The sequence below is a fragment of the Brassica napus genome, chromosome A1 (assembly GCF_020379485.1).
Source record: "Brassica napus cultivar Da-Ae chromosome A1, Da-Ae, whole genome shotgun sequence".
NCBI lineage: Eukaryota > Viridiplantae > Streptophyta > Magnoliopsida > Brassicales > Brassicaceae > Brassica > Brassica napus.
Genome location: NC_063434.1, coordinates 30433033 through 30444808, shown reverse-complemented (window position 1 = coordinate 30444808; position 11776 = coordinate 30433033). Strand labels below are relative to the sequence as shown.

General features: G+C 38.3%; 4 protein-coding genes across 4 annotated transcripts; 1 reads left to right on the top strand and 3 right to left on the bottom strand.

Moving 5' to 3' along the window:
* The first annotated feature begins 107 nt into the window (after positions 1–107).
* LOC125577845 (ATPase family AAA domain-containing protein 3-like) lies at positions 108–3429 on the top strand. Its single transcript, XM_048739798.1, has 8 exons — positions 108–511; positions 653–748; positions 1074–1184; positions 1264–1573; positions 1764–1854; positions 2092–2416; positions 2500–2648; positions 2714–3429. Exons 1-8 carry the CDS (start codon positions 218–220, stop codon positions 3219–3221), a joined length of 1884 nt encoding a protein of 627 aa, XP_048595755.1. The 5' UTR covers positions 108–217; the 3' UTR covers positions 3222–3429.
* An 85-nt stretch (positions 3430–3514) lies between these two features.
* On the bottom strand, positions 3515–5047 carry LOC106435809 (NADH dehydrogenase [ubiquinone] iron-sulfur protein 6, mitochondrial). The gene is made up of 3 exons (XM_013876735.3): positions 4831–5047; positions 3861–3945; positions 3515–3759 (listed from the first exon to the last, which is right to left on the bottom strand). Exons 1-3 carry the CDS (start codon positions 4969–4971, stop codon positions 3650–3652), a joined length of 336 nt encoding a protein of 111 aa, XP_013732189.2. The 5' UTR covers positions 4972–5047; the 3' UTR covers positions 3515–3649.
* A 255-nt stretch (positions 5048–5302) lies between these two features.
* Positions 5303–9057, bottom strand: LOC106435807 (D-xylose-proton symporter-like 1). Its single transcript, XM_048739801.1, has 14 exons — positions 8797–9057; positions 8434–8537; positions 8177–8255; positions 7977–8036; positions 7783–7849; positions 7579–7703; positions 7318–7419; positions 6860–7228; positions 6734–6781; positions 6579–6641; positions 6369–6449; positions 6189–6287; positions 5945–6082; positions 5303–5764 (listed from the first exon to the last, which is right to left on the bottom strand). Exons 1-14 carry the CDS (start codon positions 8839–8841, stop codon positions 5633–5635), a joined length of 1512 nt encoding a protein of 503 aa, XP_048595758.1. The 5' UTR covers positions 8842–9057; the 3' UTR covers positions 5303–5632.
* Positions 9058–9522: 465 nt separating this feature from the next.
* Positions 9523–11615, bottom strand: LOC106432850 (probable NADH dehydrogenase [ubiquinone] 1 alpha subcomplex subunit 12). Its single transcript, XM_013873697.3, has 5 exons — positions 11419–11615; positions 11245–11271; positions 10596–10687; positions 9954–10063; positions 9523–9854 (listed from the first exon to the last, which is right to left on the bottom strand). The coding sequence occupies exons 1-5, from the start codon at positions 11508–11510 to the stop codon at positions 9696–9698; spliced, it is 480 nt and encodes a 159-aa protein (XP_013729151.2). The 5' UTR covers positions 11511–11615; the 3' UTR covers positions 9523–9695.
* Between the last annotated feature and the right edge of the window lie 161 nt (positions 11616–11776).

The following is an 11776-nucleotide window of genomic DNA, read 5'->3' as shown; positions in this document are numbered from 1 at the left end:
CCAAAGGCAACCATCAAGACAAAATAAACCCAATACATTTTAAATGGGCCGGGTTACCAGGTCAAGTATCCAGAAACCAACCCGTCGCAACCTAAACGGATCGGGTTATCGGTTAACCGCCGAAACCCTACGAAAAACCTTGAGAACCTTCTCCAAGATCGTCTTCTCCAAGCCAATCTCTTCCTACATTACACCAATTCTCAAATCCCGAAATAGCATGGCTCAGAAATGTGCGATTGGTTTGATTACAGCCGTCGCAGCTTCCGTTTCTCTTTCGCAATCGAAAGTCGCTGCTGCTGATGGCCCTTTCACTTTCCCTCCTGCGAATCCCCAGCAGCAGGCTGCTTCTTCTCCGCCGTCGACGGCTGGTGAAGAGTCTTCAGCTCCTCCTCCTCCTCCGAGAGCTCGGAATGATAATCCGAGGACGAGTTCAGGTGGTTTCGATCCGGAGGCGCTGGAGCGTGGAGCTAAGGCATTGAAGGAGATCAACAACTCCTCTTACGCCAAAAATGTATTTTTTTTCTTCTTTCTAAAACAATTGAATTATTATTACCAGATAAGATCTCTTTGTCGGATCTCAGCATTGGTCTCTTTCAGGCTCTCACCGTTGTTGTGTGTGTGTGTGTGTGTGTCTGTTTTTATTTTATTTCAGGTGTTTGAGAGTATTAAGCAGCAAGAAGAGACAAAGCAAACTGAGTTTGCAGCCAAGGCGCAAGAGTATAAAGCTATGCAAGCCCAAGCTGAAACCGTAAGATATACTCTCTTTAATAATTATTATCCCATGTTTTAATATTTAGTATGTTTATATGTATTTGTGTTGTGTTACAATTTACAACTATGGCTACTTAATGGGAATGAGTTAGTATAAAGATTATACTTTTATTTTAGTAAAGTTTGAAAAACCCTGCTTCTAACATTATAGCCCTTAGTGATCTCTGTGAACACTTAACACGTTGTCTGCATCATCGGCTTAGATGTTTCTGAACAGCATAGTTGTGTGCCTGACATTTTCAACATTATAGCCCTTAGTGATCACTGTGAACACTTTTGTCTGCATCATTTCAATTTTACAGGAGAGACAAAAGGTGATATACGATGAACACAAAAAACTTGCTCAGCACCAAGCGCAGACTAAATCTCAGATGGCTCGTTATGAAGATGATTTGGCAAGAAAGAGGATGCAGGCATGTAACTTTAATCACACATTTAGAGCTTCTTTTCTTCATTCTAAAAGGTGTTGTTGTGTTTATATCGTTTTTACAGGCTGAGAATGAGTATCACAGGACAAGAAACCAAGAACTTGTGAAAATGCAAGAAGATTCCGCAATCAGGCAGGAACAAGCTCGACGAGCTACCGAGGAGCAGATCCAGGCGCAGAGGCGACAAACCGAGAGGGAGAAGGCTGAGATTGAACGCGAGACGATCAAGGTCAAAGCTATAGCAGAAGCTGAAGGAAGAGCACACGAAGCAAGGCTCGCTGAAGATGTAAACAGGAGAATGCTTGTTGATCGTGCTAATGCAGAAAGGGAGAAATGGGTTGCTGCCATTAACACTACATTCGACCATATCGGAGGTGCGAGATTTTATTCCATACATGATGTCTCTGTTGTCTAGACATGAAATCCATTTTCAATTTGCGCTGGTGTGACATGAATTAGTGGTTGAAATAGATTTAGATTTGTGACATTATAATCGATATATTGCATTAGCATATGGAATAATCGCAGTAACATGTGTTTGACACTTTAAACTTTTTTTCCTAGGCGGGTTGCGTGCAATTCTGACCGATCAGAACAAACTGATTGTTGCTGTTGGGGGTGTCACCGCTCTTGCAGCTGGAATCTACACGACGAGGTAAACACTATATAATTTTATCCGCAGGTTGAGAAAAAATTGGCATGAGTTCTCGTTGCTGAATGGTTGAGAAAATAGCTAAGGAATTCTAATTATTGTGGAAGTTTCCTCACAATAATAATTATTATAATTTTGATGAAGAAAATTTCTCGTTTCTCGTTTTTAGTTTCTTAGTTTGTCTTTTAGTCAGTAGTTCTGCAATATTGAAATTTAATCTTAGACGACTGCTTGTTGCAGAGAAGGAGCAAAGGTTATATGGAGCTATGTGGACAGAATATTAGGACAGCCATCCTTGATCCGAGAATCCTCAAGGGGCAAGTACCCTTGGTCTGGTTCGGTTTCTCGTGTAATGTCCACATTGCGTGGAAAGGGGTCAGCTGCCAATAATGGAAAGGGGTTTGGTGATGTTATTCTGCATCCTTCCTTACAGAAGAGAATTGAACACTTAGCTAATGCCACCGCCAACACAAAATCACACCAAGCTCCTTTCAGAAACATGCTTTTCTATGGTCCTCCAGGAACAGGCAAAACAATGGCCGCCAGGGAGCTTGCTCGTAAATCTGTATGTATTCTATTTATGTTTGTTTTAATTTATTGAAAAAAATTGGTATATAAGATAGCTAAATGGATATATAATATATGTAGGGTTTGGATTATGCATTGATGACTGGTGGAGATGTTGCTCCTCTTGGATCTCAGGCTGTTACAAAGATTCACCAGCTGTTTGATTGGGGGAAGAAGTCTAAGAGAGGCTTATTACTCTTCATTGATGAAGCTGATGCATTTTTGTGCGAGTAAGTGTTGTTACTCAGATCATATCACATGCTCTGTTCATGGTTTTGATATCACAATTTAACAGGAGGAACAAAACATACATGAGTGAAGCTCAAAGGAGTGCACTAAACGCTCTTCTCTTCCGCACGGGTGATCAGTCCAAAGACATAGTCTTAGCACTCGCCACAAATCGACCAGGTGACTTAGACTCAGCCGTGGCTGACCGTGTGGACGAGGTTCTTGAGTTTCCCTTACCAGGAGAAGAAGAGCGGTTCAAGCTTCTAAACCTGTATCTAGAAAAGTACATAGCTCAGGCTGGTCCAAGAAAGCCAGGTTTGTTCGACCGTCTCTTCAAGAAAGAGCAGCAGAAGATCGAGATTAAGGGTGTCACCGAAGAGCTCTTGAAGGAAGCGGCTGCAAAAACCGAAGGGTTTTCAGGGAGAGAGATTGCGAAGCTGATGGCGAGTGTTCAGGCAGCTGTTTATGGTAGTGAAGACTGTGTGTTGGACTCTGTGCTGTTCAGAGAGGTTGTGGATTACAAAGTTGCAGAGCATCAGCAGAGAAGAAAATTGGCTGGAACCGATGCCAAATGAGATTTTTGATGTGTAAGTTAATCAAGTTGGTCTCACCTTCACACTTTTTAAAAGAAGCAAAACGAAAAGAGATTTCAACACTATTGTTACTCCTTTTTGGTCAAGGAGAGAGGTCTTGTTGTACCCTTGTGTTACAGTTTAAGTTAATTTGCTTTTAGCATAGCTTAAATTATTGTACTAATAAAAATCGAGATTTTGTCGACACTAATATTTTTTTTTCCAAGAGGAAACAAGCTCGACACTGGTTATATAGCAAATTCTCGGTGACATGTAAAAGACAGTGAGGTCAGACATAATCAAAGATTGATCGAATCCTTTATTAGATATGAATATCTGAAGATGTCGGAGCATCACACAAACTTGACAATGCAATAAAAAGGAGAAGAAATAGAGACTGAGGATTTTTCTTGATTTTCAGAATGTTGCTCTTAGTGATGATGATCTTGAACATAGCGAAGGCCACAGTACTTGCAGACGGCAGGCTCGTGTAGGTCGAGGCAAATGAACTCAATTGGATGACCGAGTGCTGGATTGGTGTCTGCAATGTTATATCAAAGTCCATAATTAAATCAACTTCCAGTTTGGTATAATCACAAAATCAAAATAACTTTAGGCCAGTGATGAGAAGAGGAAACAAACCTCCTTCACAAGCAGCAGTCCTTCCTTTGACTTTGATAGGTGGGACCTCGTTGATCAGTTCCATTGGTGACTTCTTGCTTAAATCCTGTTATATATTAACTTCTTTAGCCACGTTATTGCAAAACCACCAAGGAAGTGATTAAGTGACGAAACTTCATAATTTACCAGAAAAGAACCAATACAAAACTGTTAACTAACAAAGAGAAGTGACGTACAGCTAAAGGAGAGAGCTCAAACGAAACTGTCGACTAACAAACATAGAGAGCTAAACTGTAAACTAACATGTGTAAAATTTTCAAGCTCACAGGATTCATCAGTAAAAGGAAGTGATTCCAATCCAAGCCAGAAGGCTATTAAGCTAACGAATGTGATGATTGGACTATTGGTTATGCCATGCAATCATTGAATTATTATTTTTCACTTATTAGACTCAGGGAGTTGCAGAATCAAATCACAATAGCAAATACATATATTATAAGCTGATGCCCACAACAATAAGCCATCAAAGATAGTACACCATGAGAACACTTATCTACTTCATACTAAAGCTATCTAAAGTGCCTAGTCTTATTCTGTGCCCTCAGCCCTTTTGGCAAACTTGCACATGTAGTTTTAATCCCCTCAAGAACATATTCTCAATATTCGAAAAAAAAAAAATCATCTGAGCAGATTCAAAGAATGATATCACGTCTCCATAAATTCTGATCCAACATAGAAAATTGTATCTTCATTTAATCAAATTCACTAAGGAAAATTAGCGAAAATGATAGGATACCTTATGATTTGATTTCTACAATCCAATTACAATCCAGTAAACACAGTTCCACGAATCCAGAAACCTTTGACGAACTTTCAGCAAAAACGAATCGACTACTCTATGTAATGAGCAAATCGCGATCTAATCTTCATCGGGGATACCAACAATTCACACAAATGAGGCGGTTAGGGAGAGAAAGGAAGATGTACGTACCTGCATCCATTTTTTGGTGTGGTTTCCGACTAGATCGTCTGTTGGCTCGCCGAGCTGGGTGGTAACCGGTGCACTGAAGTGCCTCCTCGTCGATGGAAGAATCTGCGATCGGATTAGGGCTTTCAAGAGCTTCGACGCCATTGTTTTTTTTTTGCTTCTCTACAAAAAGGAAAATCAGAGGAAGTCTCCTTGCAAAGAGAGAGAGAGAGAACCAGCAACAACGACTTGGGCTTTAGTTATAAAAATGGCCCATAAAGTTTATAAAAGCCCATTTACACCTATTTAAGTCCAGAAATTGTAGTTAGTTTCCAAAGTTTTTTTGGTTGCTTCCTGCTAGAATCTTTCAGTGAACTTGGTTTATATATAAGAGTTCTGGTTTTGGTTTAGCCGGTTTTCTTTGGTAACCAAATTTTGTTTGATTTTTGTTTTTCTATCAAATGTTCTCAATGTTAAGGAAATATTTAAGAGTTGGTTTATTTTCAATTTCATATCTCATATCTTACTAAAGAAAAATATTGTTGTTTATATGGACAATCACAACAAAAATACACAAAAAGAATAAGGTGCAACAGAACAAAAAATAGATGGGTGGCTTTTTGCATTATAGATAACATATTAAGAACATATTTAAATTTTAAAAGTTGGTCAACAACGCACCAAAACGTTTACCGCGCGAGGCTGCACTCACCAATTCCGCGGTAAAATGGCTACGCCCACTTGAGTTTGCTGCGTTTGCCATTCAGAGCCTCAAGAAATGAAGCATCATCAGTGAAAACGGAGCTAAGATGAGGAAGACCTTTTTTTAGAGACATTTGGCTTCAATCTCTTCAAGAGTGAGACCCTTTGTCTCAGGTACAATGAAGTATATGAAGAAAAGAGACAGTACACATATCACTCCAAATCCAAAGAACAATACTCCTGCTCCAAACAGCTCCTGCATAAAACAAAAACCTCTAGTTAGCATAAAGGATTGTACCTCAGAAACAATCTTTGAGTTGGTTAGCTAGGAGCTAAATGGGGGAACCTCTAGTGAAAAATGTTATTCCAAAGTTACAGCTACGTTGTACTGCAAGAATATATATACTGAGGAGTTTCTTGGTTCTGGAATGTTTACCTTTAAAGGTGAGAAAGCGAATGTGACAAGTGCGTTTGTGCCGAAATTCACAAGGACTGCTATGCTGATTCCTCTACCTCTTAATTTTAAAGGAAATATCTCTGAGATCATCAACCAACCAATAGGGCCAAAGGATAACTGCAAGATTGATGTTAAACCTTTTTTTAGATTGTATAAAAAAATAAACAAGATATGATTTCCAAGAGTGGAACCTTAATTACAAAAATATGTAAGGAAGGTCAACCTGATAGCAGCCCACATATAGTAGCAATGCAACTACAGCAACAGCCGGTACAGTATTATAAAAGATGTAGTAGGATCCCAAGAGGAACAATGAGATCACCTGTTAGGCAATTAGAAACACACAAGCGGCTAAGACAACAAAGAAAGAAAGAGACAAGAGTGAAGAAGACAGAGGACAAACCATGCCACTAACACCACCAAAAAGTAAAGGCCTCCTTCCAAGTTTGTCAATCACTACAACAGCAACCCCAGTCATAACCAACTGCAAACATTAAAGTACCACGTTAAAGTCTTCAAAAGGAAACATATAAAACACCTTTGCTGCAGAAAAACTAGTTCACAAGAATAAACCAGTTTTAACCAGAGAATGTACTACAAAGCATATCAATACCTTCAATAGACCGAGTAGAATTGAGATCCTAGTTGCATCAGTTGCAGCAGAGAAGCCAGCAGTCTAAAACATGTAATGTTAGTGGTACAAATCAATAAGTTATCTTACTTAAAAATAAAAAGAGAACATATATTATTTGAGAATGAAAAGATAACCTGTAGTATTGATGGTGCATAGTAAAGTACACTTGGTTGCCCAGTGATCTGTAACCATTTGAAAAAAAACATATATTAGCTATCACTCTTTCTCCTAGAAACATTTGATGAAATAACTGCACCAACCTGTTGCAACAAGACTAAACCTCCAGCTATAGTGAGAGCCTTCAAGCACTTTCCTTGAAATATTTCACCAAGCGTAGCTTCTTTACCCTCACCCACAGAGGAAAGCTCAGCCAAGATCTCGTCCACTTGTTCAACAGCTGAGTCAACAACAACAGACCCTCTAAGACGGCGAAGAGACCTGATCGCAGCCTGTTGAAGGCTCTCCACGTTGCCTTTCCCCTGGAGAGAGCGAAGTAAAAGCCACCTAGGGGATGCTGGTAGCCAACACATTCCAATCCCCATGATAACTGGCACAGGGATGATCGTTGCGTACATGTAACGCCACCCAGATATAACAGTAACCCAGAGGCTACCGATCCCATAACCTCCCTTCAAAAATTACCATGTGTCAGTTTCATTCTGTAACTTCAAAACTGAGCAATAAATTTTTGATATCCAAAGAGCCTTTGAGAACTTACAACCATACCAATGACGGTTGAGAACTCCTTTAGTGATATCATCCGTCCACGTATCTGACTTGGTGAAGTCTCCGCAATGTACATTGGAGCAGCGTGCATTGTCTACAATATATAAGAACATATCAGCTTTCAAAGCTAACGAAAAAGCCTAAGGAGTGTACTCCAAAGCTGCATGAATCTCATAGAAAAAAAACATCTTAATCTGAATCAAACAAAGAGCCAATATATAAAATATAATTAAACGGCTGAGTCAAATATTACCAGTCCAATCCCAACGCCGTACATAAGCCGTCCAATTATCAGGACAGAGAAGACAGGTGCTAGTGAAGTCACAATGGCTCCAACAACATACAAGAATGCAGCCAAGATCAGCTCCTTTCTTCTTCCTTGAAAGTATTAATTTAATTTCATTCAGATGGAGATGCTGCTATGTCACAGGATAAGTAAATTAGATAGAAAGCAAACCTATAGTGTCGGCAATACTAAATGCCACAATGGATCCAATTAAGGCACCGTACAGTGAGCCACTAGTCTGCACAAACGTTTAATAATAGTGTTAGCAAATGTATTTGGACCACAGCTCCTATAAGGAGGAAACAATAACAAAAATTTAATGCAATAGCCAACATGTGGAAGAACCAAGAAAGGCCAAAACTCACAATGATACCAACATCCACTGGAGACAAGGTGTACCATGAGATCCCACTTAGCGTAGGAGACTGTACAGTAAGGCAAAAAAAAAACAGAGTAATTAACAATAAACAAATACATATGAAATTCAAGGAAACTCAATGGCACTGCAGATACAGGTGTGAACTATGTAACACAGTCATTTTAGGCCAAAAGGTTAAGGCATTACCTTAATAGAGATAATTGCACAAGAAGTAGCACCAATCTCGTAACCAAAAAGCAAAGCTCCAAGAGCTGGAAAGAGAAACCTGTGCAATAAATGTTTACTTAGTATGCTTTCAGACATAGATCATGTGCAAACCAAACACTTGCTTTTTTAGCAGAAACATTGGCAATAATCTGTGAATAGCAACCACAATCTTTCAGGGACCACTGTATTAATGACTACCTAACATTAACAAAGGAAAAGGACAAAAAAGAACTCACGGAGGAATGGCTGCAAGAACAGAGTAGTCTTCTGGGCTGTGGTGATTCTCCTTAATCAGAGGCTCTTTGACTGAGTTAATCCCACCTGAAGATGAATCACCAACCTTACACAGCAACACCAGTTTCAGATACATCATACATGATTTAATAATATTCATTTTTATTCAAAATCAATAAGGCTAAGGTCTAATCTCATGCTTACAAATTTACATCCCAGTTAAGCCAAGTTGCACTTATTACATGGAGATTCAAACTAATTTTCAAAACTCAAAGAAGAAAAATCTAGTATAGTTTTTTTTGTCGGTGAACGGAGAAAACTAGAGAGAATATCAAACGAAGATGTGTGAAAGAGAAGTTTGAGACCTGTCCAAGAGAAGCGATCGATTGCTTCTCGGAATCAAACACCATGGCTGCGGCAGGGAGACAGAGATAGAGGAACTCGCTCTCTGGGTTTGTACAGAGGACTTTTGTCTTTTTGAGCTCAACGAGGTTTGTTTTTGCAGAGGTGAGAATTGTGAGGAAGAGAGAAGACGACCATTTGTGCCAGTGTTATAATAACTGTCAACGGACATTTCAAATTAGGAGGAGGATCACTGTTTACTCTCACCCGATTAGTTTCCTTTAATACATTGTTTTCTGTGGTCAGAATCTAATTGTTTTTTTTTTGTCTTATGTCTTAACCAGATTAATTTTTTTTACAAAACATATTTTATGTGCTATTCAATTTTTTTTTTGTAAAGCCGACAATTAGAATATCCCGTTTTCAAAAAAAATATCTACCTTCGTTTTAATATCTTGGTGCAAGATATTTTTCTTCGTTTTCAGCCATAAATTCTAATTTGGGGTTTTTTATCATATGGAGCATATTCTCATGTTTGTACCACTAGGGCCATTGTAATTTACTTATGTCTGCATAATTTATTTCTGTAATTTACGTTGATTAATATACAAATCTTTAACTAATCTACAAGGTTGTAAATTATAATTGACAAAATTGTTTTTCAAAATAATATTTTATTTAGTCCTCTACACTCCTCTCTAGAGGTGATGAAGTAAAGCTTAAGCAAGCAAATATTAGATGAAACAGCATAACAACAATTATACAATTCACATAAATACCAATTGTTCAGCTTTAGATCCAAAAAAGTTTGCTTTTATTCAAGAGACAGAAACAGAACAACAAATCTATTCAAGAGACAGAAACAGGACAACAAATCACTCAGAGAGATTCTCAGAGCGCATCAACCAGAGCTCTCACGTTCTTACTTGGTCTTGGTGGGAACCCAAGGTTGGTAACGAGTCCAGTTCTTTTGCCCCGGGTTCAAGGTATGTCCTTTAGAATGGTAAATGTATGCATCACCTTCTCCTGAGAAGTTCTCTCTATGCTCAATCCCATACCTCTTCGGTTTCTGACTCAACAGCTTCAAACAGAAAGAAAGAGAGACATTGTTTGTTTTCAAGTTAGTAAGCAACTTATTTACTACCCGAGATAGCGGATTTGGAATTGGCTTTATTCATACCTCATCTCCAGTGTGATCAGTGATGAAATGAAGCCATCCGTGCCATTCCGCTGGTACTTGAGATGCGTTGTAACGATCCTTGGATGCGTACTCTACCCATCTGTGTCTACCTGTTAGTGAAGTGACTCAATGTAAAATCAAATTGGCTAAACACTCTTTATATACACATTCATAGTTTCACCACAATGTCTTCAACAGATAAAAGATCATTTAAGGGAGAAGTTGAGCACGTATATCCTCAAAACTATCACATAGACTGGATTTGATTTTACTTCGATAACAACTTAGGCATTTCTAAACAAGGCTATACAAATCTCTGGTGGATTAGGTTAAAAGGCTCAACTAATCTTACTCCGAATTTACTGAGACATCAGATTATGCTGTGATCTAGCAAATAACGGAAGCTATTTGGATAAAAAGGTTCCATGGTTAAACCAAATGCTACAATTCAAAAGTAGACAAGACATCTGAAGTCAACTATATAAAGTTTATTGGAAGAGAGATATCAGGTATCATGAATCCTATAGTGGCATCAGTATTTAGCAAAAGCATGGTTTTATATTTAGCAAAAGCATGGTTTTAAACAGGCAACAACGCATCAAGTTATTAGAAAAAAAAAAGTTATTAGAAAGAAATGCGTACCGTATTGAGTATCACCGAGCTTCTGGTAGTATTTGTTACCGAACTTGTCCACACCAACAAGAGTTGCTCCAATGTTGTGTATTTTAGTTTGCCTTGAATGATCAAACAAGAGACACCAAAACTTATACTGATCAGAAACTATGACTCAACAGCAAGGCCAAACAAAAAGAAGGTGGAAATAAAACACAATATTCAAGTATATTATGTGATACACTAACAATCGGAATCAGCAAGCGAACAAAAGACGGATGTCATGATGTTAAGCAAAAGCAAAGTAGTATATAATCATAGTTATCAGTAATGGCAGAACCAATGACACTACTAAGCAAATACTTGAATCCAATGATGTTATATTTTGCAAAATCTAACATTCATATGCACAACATCCCTGTATTAAAAATCTAAAAAACGTTAATTCAAGCTCCATATATTCAAAGCATGCATAAAAGAAATGATCTTTAAGCAAGGTTGATGTTAATGCGGCCAAATTCACCAATTATGTAGAGAGCCTATTAGAAAAACATATTCAACTTAAACTAAACTACACTACCTTTCAACTCTATTGTGATTCTTGAACAATCAATTGAATAATATTTTTAAAATAATCTCTAAAGATGGGAAACAGTAAATATAAGAGATAGATGCTTACAAGAGGTTCCCATCTGGTAGGCATCTCCTGTAATCAGGTAAACAAAAAATTGAAATGAACCAATTAGAACATGATAGATTGTATTAAGAACCCAATTGCTAGGTTTTACAGGATTCAATCAAATCCAGGAGATCGCAAAATGAAATAAGCTGAGAAAGAGGAAGAAGAGCTTACAGGAAGCCTTCTTCACGGATCATCCTGAGAAAGCCACCGAGACCTTTCTCTCTAATCGTCTCCAACGCACTCTTCGCCACCGTCAATGCCATCGCTGTTCCTCTTCACCTCTCTCGCTCGGAGTCTAGCCTGGATTCGATTTCGACGTCGAAACAACAACCGACAGATACAATGAAAAAAAAAAAACACATTTCCTAAAAACGCACGGTTTTGATTTGTTGGGTTTTGTGCTTTACATGGTTCGCCTAGATGGGCTCGCGATGGGCCAAATTTTGATGCTTTGGTAAAAAATAATAGTAAACTTAAACATAATTAATCACCAATATTAACATAATTCACCAATGAATCATTTTTCATG